Source organism: Carex rostrata, chromosome 23, assembly GCF_964058835.1.
Source record: "Carex rostrata chromosome 23, lpCarRost1.2, whole genome shotgun sequence".
Lineage (NCBI taxonomy): Eukaryota > Viridiplantae > Streptophyta > Magnoliopsida > Poales > Cyperaceae > Carex > Carex rostrata.
The window spans coordinates 6,941,431-6,963,149 of NC_135940.1; the positions used below are offsets into that span (position 1 = coordinate 6,941,431).

General features: G+C 35.9%; 1 protein-coding gene across 2 annotated transcripts; it reads left to right on the forward strand.

Moving 5' to 3' along the window:
* Window positions 1–11,844: 11,844 nt before the first annotated feature.
* Window positions 11,845–21,107, forward strand: LOC144574511 (Cleavage and polyadenylation specificity factor (CPSF) A subunit protein). 2 transcript variants are annotated; one of them, XM_078324471.1, is made up of 15 exons: window positions 11,845–12,203; window positions 12,708–12,842; window positions 12,989–13,068; window positions 13,148–13,231; window positions 13,410–13,497; window positions 13,602–13,762; window positions 14,409–16,338; window positions 16,656–16,966; window positions 17,285–17,531; window positions 17,833–17,988; window positions 18,083–18,224; window positions 18,585–18,661; window positions 19,345–19,484; window positions 19,971–20,079; window positions 20,635–21,107. In XM_078324471.1, the coding sequence occupies exons 1-15, from the start codon at window positions 12,045–12,047 to the stop codon at window positions 20,839–20,841; spliced, it is 4,026 nt and encodes a 1,341-aa protein (XP_078180597.1). In that variant the 5' UTR covers window positions 11,845–12,044; the 3' UTR covers window positions 20,842–21,107. The 2 variants fall into 2 exon arrangements, with proteins under 2 accessions (XP_078180597.1, XP_078180598.1); XM_078324472.1 differs by lacking the exons at window positions 11,845–12,203; window positions 12,708–12,842; window positions 12,989–13,068; window positions 13,410–13,497 and having other exon boundaries at window positions 13,170–13,231.
* The last annotated feature ends 612 nt before the right edge of the window (window positions 21,108–21,719 follow it).

Consider the following 21,719-nt stretch of genomic DNA (forward strand, 5'->3'; position numbering starts at 1 on the left):
AAGTGTTAGAATGAGTTTATTCATTTTTATCTGATAATTATTTATTTTGTAACTGTATCTACTCCGGATTCGTTTAAGACAATTTTCATTTAAAATTTTATATTCGTTTAAGATGAATTTGATTTTAAATTTTATATTGTTTAAGATTAATTTAGTTTTAAATTTTAACATATATTTACTATCCGTTTGTATTTATGTCCGTTCTTTAGTGGATACAAATTTATTATTAGCACTATCCGTGAATTCGCTCCATTTACATCCGAATTCAAACTCAAAATTTGAGTTACTACATAATCCAGATTCCAAATAAGGTAATCCAGTCACAGATTCCCAATTCGGAAACCACCGCCATGCACCAGTCGTCAAGTATTCGCCCCACGATAACTGCATAATAAAGCTCTACACTGAGAAAAGTAACACGTTCGCTTCTCAGCCAAGACGAGTTACAGAGGAATCTGCATCACCCCAGGTACCTGAGGTGCAAGTGGTGAATCTGGACCATTCATTTCACTTGGCACGAATCTCAAAGCAGGCCCCCTTAGACTCAACAGCTATCGGATTGAGTTTAGCCTAGATGGAATTAATTTGGGCCGTCCATTTTTATTAATTGCACCTCAGCTACCTAGGGGGATACGTACTCGTTACGGAGAGGGGAAAGGCAGCGTCCAGTGAGTCAGCACCCTCTGAGGTAGTAGAATATTTGAGTTTAGATCTGGACCGTCCAATCAAAATACGGACAATAGGTTGAATGCAAAAGCAAATTTGATGGTCTGGATCTAAACGCAAAATTTATGTTACTTATTAGGTGATATGTATTCTCGATTCAGAAGTCTGAATGCAGTTCCAATCCTTACCGTGGAAATTTTTATTAATAGGAAATATAATAAAAAAATATCGAGATTAGAGAACGCTTTTGGTTTTTTATTTCAGATATAGGGAAAACGTTTTTATCTATCACGGCCTCTGGCCGTTATGGCTTATCACGGCCAGAGTTAAACGCTTAATTAACCATCCTAACTGAGCTTCTAACTGAACCAAAAAAAAACCCGGAGAAAACCCTGTTTGTTATAGAGTGCAACGGCCTGACCTATCTGTGATCGATAGAAACGGCCAGGAGCGAAAAAAAGGCTGTTTGCGAAAGACAGCAACGGTCAGGCAGAAAAATAAAATAAAACAAACCCCTGACCGTGATAGGTAATAACAGCCAGAGGCAGGGAAAAAAATGCTGGCCGTGATTCTCTGTGACGGCCTATCGGCAGAATAGTAAACATTCTGGACGTGATTCTTTGTGAATGACAGTCCCCAGAATGCCAAAAGCAATATTATGTCCGTAATTCTCCGTAACGTTCATACAGAATATAAATAACCCCAACAATGCCGTGATCTGTACAACAAGTTCATAATCCTCTCTTAATCCCAAAAAAATACGTTATCTCCTCTGAAAAAAAAAAAGAAATCTTCTCTCTTAGATAATTTTTCAATTATGAAAAAGTAATTAATTTATTGTAGAAAGTGTTGTGGAGTTTTGCATCATGAAATATATATTAGATATTGGTTCCCTCTGTTCCACCATCAATAGTTTAGTTTAAAAAATTTCTATGTCATTATTGTCATAGACTGAAACTAGATTTTTTGACGGTGGCACAGGAGAACCCTATCTGTTTCACGTTGCAAAGTTCCTCATCACTTTCTCAGGTTCTCGTATTGTGAATTATAGCTTCAATCAATGTGAGTTATATATGAACATATTATTTTTGTATTATCTTAGTTATGAAGTTTTAATTCTGATCCTCAATAAAAATGAACTAAATTTTTTATGTTGCAATTACCCTTCGTAAATATTTATAAGCCGTATATTGATCAATTGGAGAACCGAAAAAAGTATATGTAATTGTGTTCTTTTTATGTTTAATACCAAGCCAAATTGAAAAAGAAGTTTTAATGGATGAATTGAGTAATATGATCTCTGACGAAGAAAGATTAAAAAAAATCTTTCATTTCATAGCAGTTTTTTTATTAGAGGACTGTACATTTTTTTATAAACATTTAAAAAAATTAATTTAGAAAAATTTAAACTGTTGATTGTTCATAAATTTTTTAAAAATATAAATTATAAAATTATAAAAAAATTACATGGATACATTGCTTATGAAAAAAATAACAATAATAATAAAACTTCATCTACTATTTTTTTTAAATTACTAAAAATAAATTTGTTTAAAACTGCAACATCGCCTTCTTTAAAATTTCACTTGCACTCATATGTAGCAAGAAGTATAATGTCGTAGAACCCTAAAAGAACATGCATTAAATCAATATCAGTTTATATTTTAAGAAATTACAGGAAGTACAAAAAAAGTTTATAAACTTGTGCCTCTGGCCCTGAACTTTTGTTCCTTCAAATGAAGCCACTGAGCACTTAAATTTGGTCAATGGGATATGCGGATGCCAATAGTTTTCCTAAGGTGATAGAACCGCTTTATATATTTGATGTGAATAAATGTGGATAAATAGACACATACCCCAGTTTATAAAGAATAATCTACAATTCTAGTCATATGACTTCAAACATTAATTATAGAGGTGACATCCAGAAGGTAATTAAATAACAAAAAATAGAAGTTCAGGGTACCATGAAACAAAAGACACTATAATTTTCTAATGTTACTGAAAGTTAAGGATTGTTTTGTTTTCTTTTAAATTTTGTAATTAAAAGACATCCACTAGCTTAGAGTGACTATAGGCATATTTATAACATTGCAATTTATGGTATTAATAATTTTATAATTTTAACTTGTGACACTTCAGTTGGGACCAATAGTCACCATTATTTTACATATTTTAATAAGCATGTTGTTTGGTAAATAACATAAAAATAAAAAAAATAAACTGGAGCTGAGTTCTACAAATCTAATCAAGTTGACATAATATTATTGGTGTAGTTTAATTGTTAAATATGATTTTTGTATTTTTTTTTCTTGTAATATTTGAAGAAATAGTGATGTTCATTAGCATAATATTTGAAGAGATAGTAATGTTAATATTCAATAATACAATATGTAAATAAATAAAGTAGTTCATAATATGCAACTAAGATGACTATTTTTATGGTTTGGGGGAACCTCTGTTAGGAAAAAAATATGCTCTTATTAGTTGGACCAGGGTTTGTAGGAGCAAAAAACTTGGTGGATTAGGTGTCCTTGATTTACACATGATGAACAAAGCACTCTTAGCTAAATGGCTCGTTAGATTTTTAGATGATTCAGTTTTAGGTACTTGGAAGACTATTTTGCAACATAAATATAGTGTATTAGGTACCTATGGATTGCTTTCCCCTTTTTGGAAAGATATCATGAAAACTAAAGATATAGTTGATGTTAGCACGGATTGGCAGGTAGGAAATGGGTACTATATAAAATTTTGGCTTGACAGGTGGATTGGTAACACTGCCTTGCATACTGTTTATCCCAACTTGTTTACAATTTGCATATGATTAAAATATTTTAGTCTCACAGGTGTTTACTTTTAATGGCTTACATTTAGAATTTTACAGACAACTAGTTAGTGTCTACCACACAGAGTGGTGTGCTCTATTATCCCAGTTTCATAATTTTCAATTGAGTTCTAATATTGATCAAATCGTTTGGCGATGGTCTAGTACGGGTAGATTTAGCGTGCATTCTTTGTATACTTGGTTGGCTTTTGGGGGGGATTCCTAATTCAATATTTTCCAGCATTTGGAATGCCAATGTACCCCTCAAAATTAAAATTTATTTTATGGTTGACCAAACAAAACAGGATCTTGACAAAGGATAATTTAAGTAAAAGGGGGTGGAATGGTAACCAAAGTTGCATATTTTGCACCATACATGAATCTGTTTCGCATCTATTTATACTTTGCCCTTTGGCTAGACAGATATGGGATTGGATAGCTCAATTTAACAATTTTGTGTTTATTTGTGCAACACTAGATGAGCTATGGGACATAGGTGCATATATACCTATGAAAGATGACAATTTAATTATGATTATTATAGGTGCAGTTTTGTGGACTTTGTGGCTTGAGAGAAATAGGCTTATCTTTAGGGGGGCATTGCCAAACAAGCTAGTAGTCTAGGGGTTCAGATTATAACTATTGCTATGTTTTGGTGTTCCAATCAAAAATATAATGCGCTTGAGAAACTAACATTTGTGATGCCTCATGATGTTAAAGGCCTATTAGGAGGTTTGCATACTATCCATATGGAGGATGGGGAGGCTACAACCCCTATGCTTGGGATAGGGCATTCGATGGTGGACAGGTTTGAAGATGCAGATGAAGGCCTAGGAAGTTGAAGGCAAGAAACTTTTGTGATTTTTACTAATGTAGGGTCATTTTTGCTAAATTGTGTCATATGTGGTAGTGGTAATAGATGCTCCTGTTAGTCTATATGTTTTCTTTGGAGGTTATTTTCGTTGGTATTGTCTTAATGCCGTATTTTGTTGATCTTTATTTTGTTTGTAATATTATTGTGGTACCAATGTTGGTACCGGTTCGCAAATACATTATAATGTGGTTTTCATTTTATTAATGGAAATTGGTGGGATTTTACCCACTTCTTTCAAAAAAAAAAAATTATTATTGTGTAGGTTAATTTATCAAAACAACTAATCATGCTCCTGCTAAGGATTCATTTCAGTGCTGAAGTACGACACAGTCATAAAGGAGCGACATATAGCATTAGTCCTCGATTCTCATTGACGGCAACTGATGAATCTAGTTGGTATGATGTGAAAGGTGAAATTTATCGTCAGCTTGGATATTCTGAGAGTGAGTACAACCTAAAAATACTTGCATGGGTTAATGTTGGTACAACATCTCTACGTTATTATGAGATACTAGAAATCGTCTGTGACCAGACTTGGAGAGGTATTTATACCCAAAGTGTGAACATGAGTACCCAGTTTACTTATGTTGATTTATACGTTGAGTTGGTTCCAATTGTCAGTTCAATACAACCGCAGTTATTTATTGATAGTATGGTACCAGAGATACAACCAAAAGCTGTACATACCTAATACAGTGTTCCACAAGCGGGTCCCAGTCTATTCCAACCATATCAGACAACCAATACAGAGGGAAGACCTTTATCGTGATCCTTATCCCGATGTAAATGAGTTGTCACTGCCTGTTCAGGCATATATGGGTCGGGAGAAATACAATAATCATGACAGTCCATGGGTTGAGCCACCAAGGGTAGGTAATTCTTGTTCTGATGACGACGTGCCTCAAAGTGATGACGAAGATGACGCTGACTCATGTGAGGATGATATTGACTGGGAAAATGAAACTGATTCAGAAAGGGATGTCTCGGCTGATACCTTGAGACAATCATAGCCAACCCGTGTTCGGGCTCAATATTTTCCCATATCTGATCGCGGTATGAGTCACTTTGTGGCAAGTTTCAATGACGCCTTAGCATTCAGAGAAGCATGTGTCAGCTACTTTGGTAGGACCAAACCCCTCAGTTATCCACTTGTTGTAGGTCAAGAGTACCCTTCGAAAGAGGCTCTAAAACATAAAATATATGCTTATCACATAAAAAACAATATTGAAATAAAAACTACTGGTAGCAATAGAACCAGCATGATAGTCGAATGCAAGGACCCCAGGTGTGGTTGGCGTTTGTATGCTGTGTTTGGATTTTTTTTTCATCTAAGTGGAAAATTAGAATAATTTCAGCACCGCATACGTGCCTTGCCGATGCTTATTGCACTGATCATGCATAATTAACTGCAGAAATGATTGCCGATGTTATAAGAGAAGATATTAGGGAAAATGTTACCTTAAACATTAAAAGCATTAAAGGGCTGGTCCGTAAGGAATACAAGGGAATTACTCTCAAATATAATAAGTTGTGGCATGGTCGAGAGCTGGCAATCGCACAAATATTTGGTATTTGGTCAGGCTCGTACGACCTTCTCACCCCACTATTGGAAGTAATTAAAAGAGCCGTTCCTGGCACACAATATGGAGTTGCGCACGAACCCATGAATGATCCAACAAAAAGGTTGTTTAAAGAAGCTATGTGGGCTTACGGTCCGTGCATTACTGTAGTTCCCCATCTCAGGCCAATCATTAGTATTAATGCATGTTTCTTGTCTGGTCGGTATCAAGGGAGGTTGTTGATGGCATGGGGTTATGATGCCGAGAACTAGTTACTTCCTCTGACTTTTGCATTAGTCAAGGAAGAGAGATTCGAGACATGGGGATGGTTCATGATGTGGTTGCGATATGGTGGTATCAAGGGAGATTGTTGATATGCATTTTTTTCGACCGGCACATGGGGATCAAGAAAGTATTCACTGATAGATATGGTGGTTGGTACAAGGATGGTGGCGAGTGTGTTCACATATTGTGTTCTTAACACGTTACCGAGAATTTGATGAGAAAGGTACACATAAAAAAAACTGCGAAATATTTAAAATACTAGTGAACAAAAAGAAGCCATGAAGGTGTGAGGAGTATTTTGAATTTTTACGGAGGAAAAGTCCGGTTGCAGTTGAAACATTATCCTTTGTCTCCCTATGCAACATTGTCATGTGTGGTCCTGACATGATCATGTGATCCCTATCATAAATATTACATTAATATTTCAATAAACATAATCAGCATCATAATCAAGACCTTGTTGAAACTACTGTAAAGTTTTCTATACTTACCAGATCGTACTGAGGTGGCATGTTCGTGACTTGTGCGAGATAGTCCATCAACCCGTTATTAGAGTTGATCAAATTCTCTTGATAGTGGGGATTATCATCTTGGGGCAACGGTGGAATAGGTTCTTGACCATGTGGAATATCACCAATTTCAATGTCATCGGGAGTCTTCTCCATTTCTTCCTCTTACCGTATCAACAGGCTTGTGAATTTTATCTGTTGAGGGCTTGAGACACAAAATAGGGGAGGTTGCTTCCTTCTGCACAGCCCCAAGCAAAATAGCCAGAAATATATTGTATGTAGACCCTAGAGAAGGAATATTGAATGTATTTGGTGAATTGTTTGACAACCTTGTGCCGGTATTTATAGAATAAAATGCACAAAGGAGTGTATCTTTTGTTCAATATTCATTGAACGTGTTGGTGTAAATTTCATTCATTGAACATTTGGTGCGCCGAGGGCTACACAAGGAAACAAACATTGAATCTTTTTCGCATAGCTTGAGCGCTCTCCATGTATCGTTTCCTCTTTTGTATTTTTATTAATTCTCTTTCTGTAATAGCACCCAAATTTAAATAAAAGTTCAAAGCAAAAAAATAAAAATAAAAGAATGGCCAAATGTGTGAATTAATGTTGGTCAAAAGATTTCAAAGTAACTTATCTCCCTCCAATTTTCTTCAATTTTTCAAATTTGCTCAAAAGGCTTTTGTTTTTCCGCTCACCTATGTGGGATCTGTATCTTCTGCAATACTCCATTACTGTACGCAATCTCAGCCATGCAATCATTTTCTGGACCAGAGGTGGAAAGCATGTGTCTTTAAGATTCGTGCCAGATTCATTAAAATCTGTGCAGATTAAAACAGATGGGTGAAGATTTTTCATTCTACATGCACGGTGAGAACTAGAGAGGATACGAGTTCCTCTCAGTGCGGGTTTAAAGAGGTGCTACTATGCAATTAATATTCATAATCTTTGGGCAAGGGTGGAATGGGTTCTTGACCAGGTGGAATATCACCAATTCCAATTTCAATGTCATCTTGGGGCAAGAGTGGAATGGGTTCTTGAGAATGGTCGCTCTCATCATGTTATGATATTTAGTTTCCATACCATTATCTCATAGAAGGCCACAACTTATTTTTAGCAAAAACTTCCCAATAGCTTTGCAAGTGGTTGATTTGCCCAGAGCTATGCCAATGGTGTTTAACTTTATCCCTCATAGTCCCTATAACATTAAAAAGTTTGTAACTTATCTGATAGAATAATTCCATAAAATAAATATGTTTATAATTAAATTTGAACTTACAACACGTGTGGATTTCGAGGCACTGGGAATGTACCATACTTCTTCGTGCTCATCTCTATATTCGGGCATGGGATTATCAACACCCTATATGAACCTTCTATTCAAGAAGACGTTAACATACAGTTCCTCTAAAACCAAATTCGATAATCAAAAAGCTGGTCGTCCATCCATATCCCCGTTATTTCAACCAAGTTGCCGGCAGGATTAGATGTCCTTTCTATGTAAAATTGGTGCTCATTGGCCCAATTTTTTCTGACCACATTGACTTGTGACTAATGTTATGTAACTGGCGTGCCTCCATCTCGTCCAACAATGGTTTAAGAGATGGGATGACCTGTGTATATCCAAATTGCCTCATCACTCAATTAGGATAATGATATTCCACTATCCAAAAGTGTATTAGTGGCATATAGGCAAGCCATACATCACTTTCATCGTAAATTTGTGACGGCAGCCGAGATGGATTCTCTTGTAACATATCTTTGTAAGGCTCCCATTTTACATGTAGTCTTCAAGATCTTGCAGTGTTGAACAGAAGTAGCCAACTCCAGCACAACCGTGAGCTTGCTTATAGTCATGAAAATAACACAACTGTTCCCTGATTGCAGGACACTTATAATAAAAAAAATACATAATCTTAATAAACATAATAAATGACAAATTAAACTATTGTAAAGTTTTTTGTACTTACTTTTCTGAATCTGGGTTACCCCAATTTGGAGTCCATCCATTTAGGAGATAAGGACGCCCGTTCGGTAATCTGGTCCAACATCAATGTTGGAGAAGAAGAGTTGGTCCCCACACTATTCTTGTCTTATGCTCAACGGCATTACACAAGTTCCTATAGAGTACTGCTAGAACAGCACCACCCCAGTTGTATTGAGTCGGTGAGTTAAGATTGTCAAGAAATTACAGATACATGGCCGGAACAGAATCTCTCGAAGAATCAGCATAAAGCATAGTCCCGAACAAGTCGAGTATGTAAGCCCGAGTGTACTACTGTACCTGCTCCTTTGTAGGCTCACTCGGCTATTTGTTTGGCATGACAGCAAATCGATTGCGCAGTTCCTTCAGTTCTATGGAATATCCAGAAGTCGTGTGAACAACTTCTTCGTTCGGCCCCATTCTCTTCTTCTTTTTAAGCAGTAGAGCTGCAAGCCCAACTCCAAGAAGCTGCTCCACTAATTCAGACGCTTGTACGTCTGCAAAACCAGTCATCTTGCAGTGTGACTGTCATCTCTTCCACTGGAAGATGGAAAGTATGTGTCTCTGGTCTCCACCGCTCAATGAAGCCAACAAGGAGCCATTTGTCAATATTTATTTCTTTCATTCTAGAAACCTGAAATAAATCAAGCCTTCGCACGTATGGTTCGCATCGCTCGTGGTATAGAATCACAGCTCGGTGGTGTCGAACATCCAACCCGTGATAAGTCTGTCATTGTTATACAATTTGGTAAAAAAATAATAATAATAATTCAAACATTTATATCTCATAGCAAAAATTATGTGAAATTTAAATTTTACATGATTCATTGAGTAATTTATAGGATCAGATAATAACGATATTTTATGCTGTGCATGCAGCATCCATAAAATTTTCCACCATCTTGCATGAATAACATTTTAAATAATTTAGATTCAACTGTACATTTTTGAGGTACATAATATGATGAATTTCGTACATAATATTTGTTAAATTTTAATCAAACCTAAAATATAAACATAAAACTAATTGAATAAAATTAAAACATAAAATTAATGCAAGTTTGGTACAATTTGAGAAAATTAAAACTAATTTGTAAAATTAAACCTAATCGGATACTAATTAAAAAACTAAACCTAAATAGTGTGTGCTAATTTATGAAATTAAACTTAAATACAAAATTGATGCTTAATTACAAAATTAAATCTATTTGAGAAATTACTAATTTCTACAATCAAATTAATAAATTATTAAACCTAATTAAATCTAAAAATATTTTTCAAAAATTACTAATTGGTTACAATTTCACCTAATTAAACTTAATAGTAGTCTTCACAACAAATCAAATTAATAAATTATTGAGAAATGACTAATTTTAGTAAAAGAAAAAAAAACTCACTTAAGAAAGGGAGAGGGCGAAATGGAAGCAGAGGAGACCTGGCCGTTGCTTGCTATGACGTCCTGTGCATGTGGTTGAGTTCTCTTCTTGGCTAGGACCACAGATTTTTTTTTCTTTTTTGGTGTTGTCGGCTGAGACAGGGACAGAGAGCGAAAGAGAAAGAGAGATAGCGAAAGAAGGGAAGGGAAAGGGGACCGTAGGATCTGGCCGTGATGGGCTATCACGGACACCATTTTTCGCATTTTTTTTTCTACGCTGGCCGTTTCTATCCATCATGGACAGGGTTTTTTTCTGGTTTTTTTGTCTGGTTCAGTTAGAATGGTTAATTAAGCATTAACTCTGACCGTGATAAGCCATAATGGCCAGAGGCCATAACAGATAAAAATGTTTTCCCTATATTTGAAAAAAAAAACAAAAGCGTTATCTAATCTCGATATTTTTTTTATGGGCCCTGAATTGTCCCCCCACTCTCATCCCCCCATTATCCCCCTAATTTTATTTGTTCAATCTCGTCCACATTTCTCACGATCTATAAGGAATTTTGCAAATCTAAAACCACGAATGTCTTCTACGCAATTTTATCTTTCAAATGAGATCCATGATGACATATTTTCGAGCTCGTCGTCACACAAGTATTTATACCTCGTCATTTAAGTATTTATACATAATATTTTCCACATATGACACTGCTGACATTTAAAAGTATTAATATCAAGTATTACAAGTATATTTATACCTATGCACTGAAGTATTTATACCTATGTGGTCAACTATTTTTGTTAGAGAAAGGTTGACGTAGGGATGATTGGGGAAGGTTGATGCGGAGATGCGAGGTCCACGATTGGGAATAAATACTTACAAGTATAGGTATAAATACTTGCACGATGAGGTATAAATACTTGTGTGACGATGAGTCCGAAAGTATATCATCGTGTATCTCATTTGAAAGATAAAATTGCGTAGAATACGTTCGTGGTTTTAGATTCGCAAAATTCCTCATAGATCGTGAGAAATGTGGACGACATTGAAAAAAGAAAAAAACTCACATCTAAAAACGTGTATGATTTTTCTCCTCATGTAGTTTGAGTGGTCCCCCCATATAGTCATATCAAGTTAGACATGCAAGTATTAATATCTTAGTTTGCAAATATTAATTTATTATCTTCCAAATATTTATACCTATGAATTTAATTAAATTTGGAAGATCACAGTGTTTTGAATAAATTTAATTAAACTAGTTAATTAAGTTAGTTTATGAAAGTTAAAATCTGTTTAAGAGATAAGGGATGATGAGAGTGGAGGGTTTCATATAATTTTTTTTTTATTTTACTATTAATAAAGAGTATAACTAATATAACATCAGTGTCATTTCAGTCTATATAACACCAACTCCAAAACCTATCAAATCGAGTTCAAATGGTGAATTCAAACCGATCTACTTCATTAGTTGTACGTTTACATGTAAAATTTATAAGTTTTTGAGTTTATTTGATATCAAGTCAAGCGGTCAAATGTTTGAGTTTTTAAGTTAATTTTAATACATTCATTTTTTTAATTTTTTTACTGCTTAATTTGATACTAAAATAACTTGAAAATATAAAAAACTTGTATGTAAACACATCACTCATAAAGTAAATTAATTTAAACGGTTTGAATTCATCGTTTAAAATCAATTTGATAGATTTTGGAGTTATATTATATATACGGAAATGATATATTAGCCATTATCGTTAATAAAATTTTCGGGTCTTTACCGCCTACTGTCCGACTTGCGTCGAAAAGTAACTAAACTAAACCCGACGTCAGTAAGATCCGCCTCCACGAATTCTCGCCATTGACAGTGCAAACCCGCTTCCTATACCCTCCTCCCGTTTCCACCTCGACCCTAATCGTTTCCACATCCCGTTGAGAGTAGAGATCGAGAAGGTGCGGACAGACAGATGGCGATTGGAGAGAAGGGTTTGGCGGAGGCTGCAGCTACTCCGGCGCCGGCGAGGAGCCATTACCTAGCGAAGTGCATCCTCAGAGGGAGCGCCGTGCTTCATGCCGTACAAGGCCGCTTCCGCTTCCCTTCTTCCTCGGACGTAGTGTTTGGAAAGGTTTTGATCTCTTGTCAAATTCTCCTATCCTGTAACCAAATCAGGTCTAGTGACCCAAAACTTTTGGCGATTATTTTGTCGAAGAAAAAGATCAATGTAGAAATAATAATTAAAAATTATCAAATTTCGTCCTCTTCTTGATTCCTTGTTATTTTTCATAATATAAGAACAGAGTGCTGTTAGATATTTTAGAGCTGAAATACTTGTATATCTGATAGTCCAACTAATAATGATTATAAGCTCTCAGCAAACAGGTCTCTCAAAACAGTCTCTTAGTTTTGATTACTCATAAAAAGTTATAGTAAGCTACCCTAATTAATTGCCAAAATGATATATTCTGTTTCTCATTTTATCTCTGTCTTGGAGTTAGTTTTACTAGATTTTGTAAATTTCTTTAGAATATCTCCAGCAATGAATTTCTGGTTAGTATTATTTCATAGGGCTGTAATTTTGCCTTTAATGATTTTACTACCAGAGTCTAACCATAATAATATGAATTGCCAGGAGACTTCTCTTGAGCTGGTAGAAATTAGTGAAGATGGAGTACTACAAACAGTATTTGAGCAAACTGTTTTTGGAATTATAAAGGACATTGCTGTCTTAAGGTGGAATGACCAATATCAACAATTTATTCCTCAGGTTCTATTTTATTTTTTTAATATATTTTTATTCTGGATTTTGATGTCAAGCATGAAAATTATATTTCTCCTCATTATTCTTACCAAATGGTAACAAGAATTCATCTGATTTAAAAAATGAAAAGATATTTTTTTTCTGTTTAACAGGCGCAAGGAAGAGATTTGCTGGTTATTCTTTCGGATTCTGGAAAGCTCTCTATTCTGGCCTTCAGTTCTGAGATGCATAGGTTGTTGATCGCTTCATTTTTGTATGCTTTTAGCTTACCGCTATCCAAGTACCTTCTAATCTGTTTGGATTTGGTGTAGGTTCTTTGCCGTTACAGATGTTGAGATGTCAAAACCTGGTAATTCAAGACACGAGTTGGGAAGAATGATAGCTATTGATCCAGAGTAAGCAATATTTTTCATGTTTTTTTAGAATACAATCATTATTTAAAAGATGTTCTCCTTTGTACCACTAGAATGTCAGTATATTCACATCCAATTTTCAGCATCAAGTTAATTTGCAATTTCTCCTAATGTAGTTTATGTTATATTTATATGTACTTCATCATCTGCTTGATTGCAGAGGTAGTTTTATAGCTGTTAGCGCATATGAGGACAAACTTGTAATATTTCCGGTTGCTCAAACCCCTGGAGGCAGCTTTCTAGATGATGTATGCCAACTCTATATTCAAACTATAAAAAAAAAATCTCACTTACCTAATTTGTACACTGATTTCATACTTTTAAGATATTCTATATTTTGTGTCAATTTTAGAAAATTTCATATCCGCCAGAGCATGATGAGTCCTGTAGTCTGAGGGGTATGTATAGATCCAGTGTTCGTGGCACTATTTGGAGCATGTGCTTCATTTCAAGCAGTGCCAATTTTCTCAGTGCAGAAGGGTATCATCCAATCTTGGCTGCGATAGTGCACCGGTTTGTACCTCTCTCTTACTGTCAATTGGACAAATTATTTTTCTGTTGTCTTAAATAGGCCAGGCCTGATAACCATCCCCTAAATACCTCACATTAACTTTTTCACACATCTTGAATGTGTACCTGCCTATTGTGCCGATGCACACTTATCTATTTCAGTTAAGACATCACTGTTGATAGCTGTCATGCTGCTTTGACAGCTGTCAACACCTGTCTGGATCTTCTGGACTTGTTTTCCGAACACCATAAAATGCACATTTGACTATTGCTCAATGCACACATGAGTATTACACTAATACACACTTGGCTATTGCGTCAATGCACACTTATTTAGATGGGGGTTGTTTATGGGTGAGAAATTGAGGGCTACATGTATTATTACTAAACAGGTTGTTCCTTGGGGGAATCTTTACTTAAGGATTAGCATACAACAGGCGATCTTGTTGAAGTGAAGGGGTTTGTGTAGATTTAAATGACCAGACACCTAACGTAGAATGGGTTTCCTTGTAAAAAAATGATGGGTACTTTCTGCTGTGGTTTAGATAAGTTATATTATGGCATGGGTATAATAGGCCATGCACATTCAAGGTTTATATTCATGTTAATTCGTTGCATTTGTAATTGACAATTTTGCATACATTGGCAGGAGAGCCTCTTCTGGAAATGAAGTGCTATTATTTGGCTACAACTCTAAAACAAGTAGCATTCATGTTATATCTAACTATTGTGAAAATACGAAGTTGGCACATAGCATAGCTGCAGTCCCTAACTTCTCAGGCTTTGCCTTTTTATTTCGCATCGGTGATGTTCTTCTATTGGACCTTAGAAACCCAGAGATCATTCGGTGCATCCACAAGATAAGTTTACCTTTCCCCAGTGCAGTTGAAGAAAGGAACTTCATTGTCGACATTTCTAAACAACCACCTAAGTTTGATGATCAGGTAATGTTTGACGAGGCAGCTTGCGCTTTATTAGAGTTAAAGGATTCCGGTGATGATACGATGGGGGATGATGATCCCATGAATATTGACACTGGAAATGGGAAGGAAGTTCAGAATTTGAACTTTATTTGCTCGTGGAGTTGGAAACCTGCTATGCGTACCTGTTCTAAGCTGTTATTTTGCCTAGACACTGGAGAGTTGTATGTTATTGAGATAAATTTTGATGTTGAAGGAATCAGAATCAGTCTTTCTGACAGTCTATTTTCAGGTCAGCCATGCAAGAGTTTGTTATGGATGAAGGATGTCCTTATATTGGGACTTGCCGAAATGGGAGATGGCATGGTACTTAAGATCGAGAATGGGGCATTAGTGTACAAAGGTTTGATACAGAACATAGCACCGATTTTGGATTTGGCAGTTGCTGATTGCCATGATGAGAAACAGGATCAGATGTTTGCATGCTGCGGGATGAAACCCGATGGGTCATTAAGGGTTATTCGGAATGGTATTAGTGTTGAAAATCTTCTTAGGACACCTCCTATTTATCAAGGTATATCTGGTACATGGGCACTGAAGATGAAAGAGGCTGATTTGTACCATTCATTTCTCGTCCTTTCTTTTTTGGAAGAGACCAGAGTGCTCTCTGTAGGGTTGAGTTTTAATGATGTAAGTGAGGCGGCCGGGTTCCAGCCTAATGTTTGCACTTTGGCATGTGGCTTGATGTCTGACCTGTCGCTTGTCCAGATTCACAGCAGAGGTGTGAGGCTTTGTTTACCAACAACAACTGCTCATCCTGAAGGTGTACCTCTCAGTACACCAGTTTGCACTTTCTGGACACCCCCTGATGGACTAAATATCAATGTAGGTGCCACTGGGCATAACTTAGTTGTAGTTGCCACTTCAAACCCCTGTTTCCTGTGTGTACTTGGGTTCAAACATCTCTCAGCTTACAAGTATGAAATTTATGAGATTCAGCGTGTATTGCTTCATTATGAGGTATCTTGTATGTCTATACCCTCTGACCATGTGGAGTTGACACGGAGTCAAAGTGACGATACCAATTCTGGCGTCTTAACTAAACTGAATGCAAGCAAGGTTGTTGTCATTGGCACTCACAAACCTTCGGTGGAGATTTTCTCACTAGAACCTAAAGATACTCTCCGTGTTCTTGCTGTTGGGCTCATAACAGTGAATAATGCACTTGGCTGTCCTATAAGTGGTTGTGTACCTGAAGATGTTAGGTTGGTGTTATCAGACAGGGTCTATGTGCTATCAGGCTTGAGAAATGGGATGTTACTTCGGTTTGAATGGACTAATCTCTATTTTTTCTCTCAACCTGAACCAAGTTCCTATTTCGGAAACATGGAAATCTCCTTGGCCAAATCAGAAACTGCAATTCTTGAGATGATTGCTGTTAGGCGTATTGGTATAATGCCAGTTAGTCTGGTCCCCCTGAATGACTCTTCTAATTCAGATGTCATTGTTTTAAGTGACAGACCCTGGTTATTGCATGCCAGTAGACAGAGCCTTGCGTACACTTCCATTTCTTTTCAGCCAGCCTCTCATGTGACTGCGGTGTGTTTTGCTGATTGCCCGTTGGGTATCTTGTTTGTGTCTGAGAATAGTTTGCATTTGGTGCGCTTCTGATTTTTTGTTTACTATTCATGTGTTTTTGTACATTCACATATAAGTTCTCGTTCTTTAACTTGATAGCTCATTTTTTTCTTGAAGGAATATTTGTCTGGTTTATACTTTGTTACCAATATCTTCTCAGCAAAAAAACTACTTTGGTGCATGTGTCTGTGTTGAATGATTGAAAACAGGCTAAATATGTGATATTTTTTCTGTGGCAATCAATTTTAGGCTCTTCTTTCTGGAGTTGTTAAATTCTGGCCATACTGCTTTGATCCTATCTATTTTATCTTTGCTTACCAAGCATTTGACTTTTGCAGGTAGAAATGGTGCATAGCAAGAGATTAAATGTACAAAAGTTTCCTATCGAGGGGAACCCAAGAAAAGTTCTATACCATAATGAAAGCAAAACTTTATTCATGATAAGAACTGGCTTAAGCAGTCCATCATGCTCCTCAGATATATGCCAAGTGGATCCTCTTAGTGGGTCTTTGCTATCTAAGTTCAAATGCGAACAGGGTGAAACTGCAAAATGCATGCAGATAGTTAATGCAGGGTCTGAACAAGTGCTAGTTGTTGGAACAAGTCGCTCTTCTGGTCCATTCATAATGCCAAGTGGTGAAGCTGAAAGGTTCAACTTTTCTAGTTTTTTTTTGTTTCGTTTTCATTTTTTGTTTTTCCTTTTCTTGCTTCCTGTGATTTCATTGCAGAAATTAGGGTTTGAAATTCTAGCATCCTTTTGATCGTTTCACATGGCCTGGACTGAATTTATTTTGGTCTGTGGTCTCAATACCCTTTCTCACTTGTAATCACAACATCAATTTCTCTCAGGCTTCATCATTTTTCCAAATTCAGCAAATGTTTATATTGATATGATCTAAACTCTAAATCATCATTGTTAATATCCTATTAAAATAAAATCACTAAAACTTTCTTCTCACTGGAGCAGTACTAGAGGCCGGATAATAATCTTAAGTTTGTCTAGTGCCAAAAGCAATGACGCTGCTAGTTCACCATATCAAGACATTTGTAGCTACGTCTCTGAAGAAGTAATAGCAAGTCCTAGCTCCAATACCCAAATTGAAGATTTGAGCATTGAACTGCTAAAATCAGTTGCTCAAATCAATTTACCAGGGGCTGTTCTTGCAGTCTGTCCATATCTCCAAAATTCTTTTTTGGCTGCTGCTGGTAGCATGGTAAGATTCAGTCTTAACCATTTTTCTTTCTTTCCAGTTTGATTTAGTTCAATTTGATCTGACTTTTAAGTTTGTAAAAAAAAAAAAATATGATTGCTTGCTTTATTAGATATGAAAATTCCTCTGTAAATGAATTAAGTGAAGATAATAGAAAGGCGATCATACTGGTAATATAACTAATTTGAATCTTAACTGAACTGATGTACTGTACTGGCACCTGAATTTATGTCTATGCTAGTGGTAGCTTAATCTTGGTTTGTTGTTCTTTCATTTCAACCGGATGCATGTCATTGGTTACCAGCTTAGTATGTTCGGATTTGTGTATGACAATCCACATCGACCGAAGAAGCTTGCAGTTACCAGGACACGGTTTACAATTACTTGCTTGAAAACATTTTATACAAGGATAGCTGTTGGTGATTGTCGTGATGGTATCCTTTTCTATGCCTACCGTGAGGTAAATATTTCTTTTGGTTGTACATAGTATTGTGGATAAGACAAGCTTATGCTTCTGCTCATAAATCAAAGATGCACCACATATCTTTTGTTAGGATGCCAAGAAATTGGAATTAGAATATTCTGACCCAGCTCAGAGATTGGTCGCTGATTGTGCTCTTATGGACCGTGAAACTGCTGTTGTATCGGATCGCAGAGGGAGCATTTCAATCCTGTCATGTCTGAAGAACTTGGAAGGTACTGAATCGCGATAAACAAATAAGAAGTATTAAACTAACTAATTCATGGCAGTACTGAATACTGCTGATATGGTGAAACCTTGCTTATTTGAGGAAAAGACCTGTTGATGCTATGGTATCAGGGCAATTGGAGGATAGGATTTTGGATTTTAGTACCTTAGTACTCAGTATCCTGAAAAAATTTAAGTCAACGTACATTTTTTTTTTCATTATCTTTTGATCACATTGCTTAAAAATAATTCCCTTAATTTTTTTTCTCTAGGCATTAATAGTGATTCTGGGAAGGTAAGTGTTATGGTTTGGTGTTATTTCCTCTAACCCTAAAAAAAAAATTATTGTTTGGTGTTACACCTTGCAGCTTATGAAAGCCCTGAGAAGAACTTAAACATAAATTGCTCATTCTATATGGGGGAAACAGTCATGAGCATCCAGAAGGTACTTTTGTTCCCATTAATGCTTATCATCTATTTGAGGCAATATAAGTAAAAAAATATATATATATATATATCTTGGATTAACTTTTTGGTTTCTTTTGTTATATAGTATTTTCAGCAAGAGTGAGGCTACAGTACTATGCATAGCGCGGATTGGTCCATACTGCAGATCAATATTATCGTTTTCAAAGTCCACATAGTTGATCTGAATTGTTTAACATGATTTTCATATGAAAATATACTTGCAGACTAAATTTTATATTTTTTTACTATTTTTTAAGATAGGTGGGAAATCACTACTTTTGAATGGTCTAGAATATTTAAATCAAGTGATTTTCAACCTATCAAAAAAAATTCTGAAAAATGTAAAATTTGATATACAAGTACATTTTCATATGAAGATCATGTTGAACGGTTCAGATTGATTGTTTGGACTTTGAAAATGGAGATATTGATCCATAGTACGGATCAGTATGCGGTATGCATAGAGTACTGTAGCCTCACTCTTTTCAGCAATTATTTATTTGTTTGTTTCACTATCATAAGTTCCCTGCACAGTGGCTCTAGTCTGTTACCGGTTGCCTATGATGTATACTGAACACCTTCTGGTCTTGTCTATAACTTTTGCTCTTTAGGCTCTTCAGTTTCTTTTGTGCATGCTTGACTTTCTGTACATTTTCATAGGCTTTGTTTTCCTACAAACTCCCTGTTGATGAAATGGTGAGTGGTGGCAACAATACAGAGAGGTTTCTTGAATCTTCTTATAACAGTGTTATTGCAAGTACATTGCTCGGAAGTGTGTTCATTCTTATCCCACTTACTAGGTAAGTTGCACATTTTGTTCTTTGATTTTTTGCTTGTTTATATTGCATTTTGTTTTTATTCAGTGTTATTTTAAAATAGCAAACTTAGTAGGGCCTGTCATGGTAAAACACATTGTCTAGCATGTTTTCTTTCATTATGATTATTATTATTTACTTATTTTATTTTCCTTGACACTCTGGTTAGGTTACAATTGACCTTTGTAAAGCTTTATTTTCCAGAGCCTCTGATCATATTTGGAGGCACGCCATGATCTGAAAAACATTTTTGTTAGTCTCTCATATATTTGCTTGGTATAAGTATCAACTTTTCATCGTATTATACTATTATGTAATCATTGGTTGAAACAAATCTATGAAGACTTTGCAATTGATTGGGAATGATGTGTCTGTACTCACACTTGCTGAGGATAAAATTGAATGTCCTTTCACAATAAGCTACTCCCTCAGGTAATATACTTTAATTTTATTGCTTATGTGATCTTACAGAGAAGAGCATCAACTATTAGAAGTGGTACAAGATAGACTTGCAACTCATAGACTGACATCTCCAGTCTTAGGAAATGACCACAAGGAGTTTCGTGGGCGGGACTCACCTGTAAGTTTTAATTCTTACCTTGAATGATTTACTGTCCTGATAGGTTTCTGTTGATGTTATTTAGTGAAGATAGTGCAAGCCCTTAGGCAGGGTTTGGATTCTTTTTTCTTCTCTTTTCTTTTTGTCGGACCCACCATTTAACGACTGTTAATCTATTCTTAAACCTTTGACCACCTGATGCAAGGAAAAAAAAAATTATTTCCAGAAGGGCACGCCTAAACTTTGATACAAAATTCTCAGAATAAATGGGAAGATACTGAACCCAAGAAATTAAGAACCTTTGATCTGAAACCGGCCATAATACTCGATCTAGAAATAGCCTAACCTGAATGGCCCGAGACGTGTATCTGGTGTGAACTTCCCAAACCTATTTTTTCCCATCCCATTCATTTGTCATCTCTAACTTCAACACACTTATGTTGCTTTCAAATCTCAATTCATCTTGAAACCCAGGTTCTCATATTATATTTCCTTCTGGATTGGAACGTTGCATGGGAATGTTACACCCGAGCATAACTTTGTCTCGTTTGCTGAAACCATTTTCTTTTTATGCAGGCTGGAGTACCAACAATACTGGATGGCGACTTGCTTGTGCAGTTCTTGGAGCTTACTAGTCTACAACAAGAGGCCGTGCTTATGTCGACAGGTGGACAGAGCAGTAAAGTCTCTACATCAGATGCCCAACCTGCTCCACGACCAACTCCCCTCTCTGTCAACCAGGTTGTACAAACACTTGAACGGGTCCATTATGCACTCACATAAAGTTTTTTATATTGAGACAGAAGAGCATAGAGGTTGATAGCAACAAGTTAGTTTTATTGCATAGAATACTTGATGCAGCTTTTGTTTGTACAGAGAGTGCATTAGTATGAGTCTCCTGTAAATTTAGTAGGATGCCTGATTTGGTTCTCTCAACCAGTCAACTGGCCATACAGTTTTACCATTTTTTTATGCTGTATGTAAAATAATTAACAACAAAAGACCAAAAGCCACATGTCATCACTGCATAGGGCATCACACTTTGCACATAAGCATTATCTTGAACCATCTGCATCTCGCTAGAGCTTACGGCATATTTTTCATTGGACCATATTTATCTGAAGTAGGTTTTTCATTGAACCATTTGTATCATCAGCTCATCGGTTGGACCAAAACTTGCCCAATGAGTTGGATTAATGGGTTTGATGGGTGCAGACCCAGTAACTAAACATGGCTCGTAAGGGTTTAGTAGAGTGCAACATGTATTTTATTGCAACCAGAATTTGGATACAGTTTTAACTACCAACGTAAAATTGGCATAAAAGCTGGCAATTGGACCCACGCACTTCAGCGTGAAGTCCAATGACAGAACCAACCTGAAGACCTTAATCTGTTAAAGAGGTATGTATATCGGGGTGCAAACAGATCAAATTCGGATCAGATAGTGATAAAATCACATCTGTATTTGGTTTTATTTTTAAAATACAGATATAGATCGGATATTGAATGGATAAGACTACAAATATAGGTATAATTTGGATCATAATTCAGATAACGTAACAAATTAACATATTATTCAATAAAATTAAATTTGAAGTCCGCTTATTCGTTTTTATTTAAAATTATAATACTTCTAATTGTATTTGTAAAATTTAAAATTT

What these genes read in the sequence shown, in the direction of transcription:
- LOC144574511 (XM_078324471.1), top strand. Translation starts at nt 12,045, where the DNA reads ATGGCGATTGGAGAGAAGGGTTTGGCGGAGGCTGCAGCTACTCCGGCG. An exon ending in TTGGCTGCGATAGTGCACCG is followed by an intron (nt 13,763 to 14,408) that starts GTTTGTACCTCT and finishes ATACATTGGCAG; the next exon opens with GAGAGCCTCTTCTGGAAATG. An exon ending in TGGCTGCTGCTGGTAGCATG is followed by an intron (nt 17,532 to 17,832) that starts GTAAGATTCAGT and finishes ATTGGTTACCAG; the next exon opens with CTTAGTATGTTCGGATTTGT.